Here is a 1,558-nt window from a genome sequence, read left to right as displayed (position 1 = left end):
ATGTTATAAGATATTCCAAATAGCAAACAAGTTCTGAATGTTTAACATCACCCTTAATTCTTTATGCAAATCAAAACTCATTTAAAGCTAAGGAATATATGATGCTGCAATTCGCAAACAAAACATTCATTTATTTTCACTCCATTCAGAAACTAAAATCATCACATTTTGCAGGACACAGTGTCCGCCATAAGTAGACTAGTGATAACTTGATAAGGAACAAACCCTAAATCATAGGCCACAACAACATAATTTGTGAGAACCGATTAATAGTTATACTTGGCATTTTCCCCTTCACAATACTAGATTTAGAAGAATCCAAAGTTAAACATAGATTCCGCAATATCAGACAAATTTCCAGAGCTATTGAGTCCCCCAAAACCACCCCATCCATCTCCTCCTCCAACCCCACCTGGATTCATTAAACTTTGAACTACACTTCCCAGCAGAGTCTGCATAATGGCTGTGATGGTTGGCCTCACAAACATATTACCCATTGTGTTATATGGATTTTGGAAGGGTTGATACTGCTGCTGCTGCATCTGAAATGACGACGAGCTGTGCAGCGAAGATGGGCGAGGAAAAGAAAACAATCTGGGAGGCTCACTGAAACGTCTCTCCAAATGACGGGGGCCTGAGCTTGCAGTATAATCTACATATGCCCGGTTTATTGCTTCAGAAGTTTCATTCAGCAGGGATTCTCTGAGCAAAGGTATTTGTGTGCAGTTCACATGCGCATCGTAGTCGCACTCAGAACAGTGATAATTCCATGAACGTTGGTCTTCTTGCAAGCAGACATTGCACCTAAAGGCTTTGCTCGGATAGGGAGGAATGAAGCAGAGATCCAAACTATTGTGCGGATGATTTCGGTCTTTAATTCTCCTCGGCAGATTTGCACATGATGGGTGCAGATCTAGGCGGCAAATGGAGCAGTGGAAGGAGAAGCCATGGGTAATGGGTTGCCAACAAGCATTGCATCTACAAAGTGAGGGTGCATAATTCCAGGGTTGAGATAGCAGATGGAGAACGTGACAACAAGCGGGATGATCAGTGATTTGGTGAGGGATTTGTGAGCAGGTCAAGTGAAGGAGAAAATTGCAGGCCGGCTGACAATGGTAGGCCAAACCTTCCCCAATGGGTTTCACGCACCCTCTACAGTACTTCTCAATTGCCTCTGGCCCTCGGAATGTATTAAGCTCCAGGATATGATCAGAATGGAAGAAATGATGAAACTGTCTTAGACTTGCATAGTCGAATTCCCCCATTAAAAGTCTCCTGGTTTGGACTCACCTATCTCAAGCAGTCTCACCAGAGATTTTTTTAATTTGGGTCCTCGAAATTTTCATGAACATTGAATGATAGTTATAGTTCTCCGTGTAGAATTGGGAACCCTGTAATTTGTTAGGTGCAAGATTCGCTTCCATCGTGGTTCTTGGTAGCATCCATGAAGCTCTTTTGAAATTTCCCAACAGGTAAAGGTGAAAACTCGTTCCATTCCACTGAAGTCTGACTATAACTCTCATTGTTTATTTGTTATTCATGGTATATAAAAATGAAT

At 41.8% G+C, this 1,558-nt stretch overlaps 1 protein-coding gene across 1 annotated transcript; it reads right to left on the bottom strand.

Moving 5' to 3' along the window:
• Positions 1–308: 308 nt before the first annotated feature.
• On the bottom strand, positions 309–1,265 carry LOC131046390 (protein VACUOLELESS GAMETOPHYTES). The gene has a single exon (XM_057980129.2). The coding sequence runs from the start codon at positions 1,263–1,265 to the stop codon at positions 309–311; it is 957 nt and encodes a 318-aa protein (XP_057836112.2).
• Between the last annotated feature and the right edge of the window lie 293 nt (positions 1,266–1,558).

The sequence above is a fragment of the Cryptomeria japonica genome, chromosome 8 (assembly GCF_030272615.1).
Source record: "Cryptomeria japonica chromosome 8, Sugi_1.0, whole genome shotgun sequence".
NCBI classification, from domain to species: domain Eukaryota; kingdom Viridiplantae; phylum Streptophyta; class Pinopsida; order Cupressales; family Cupressaceae; genus Cryptomeria; species Cryptomeria japonica.
The sequence above is the reverse complement of the archived record's forward strand: the minus strand, read 5'-3'. Positions and strand labels throughout refer to the sequence as shown.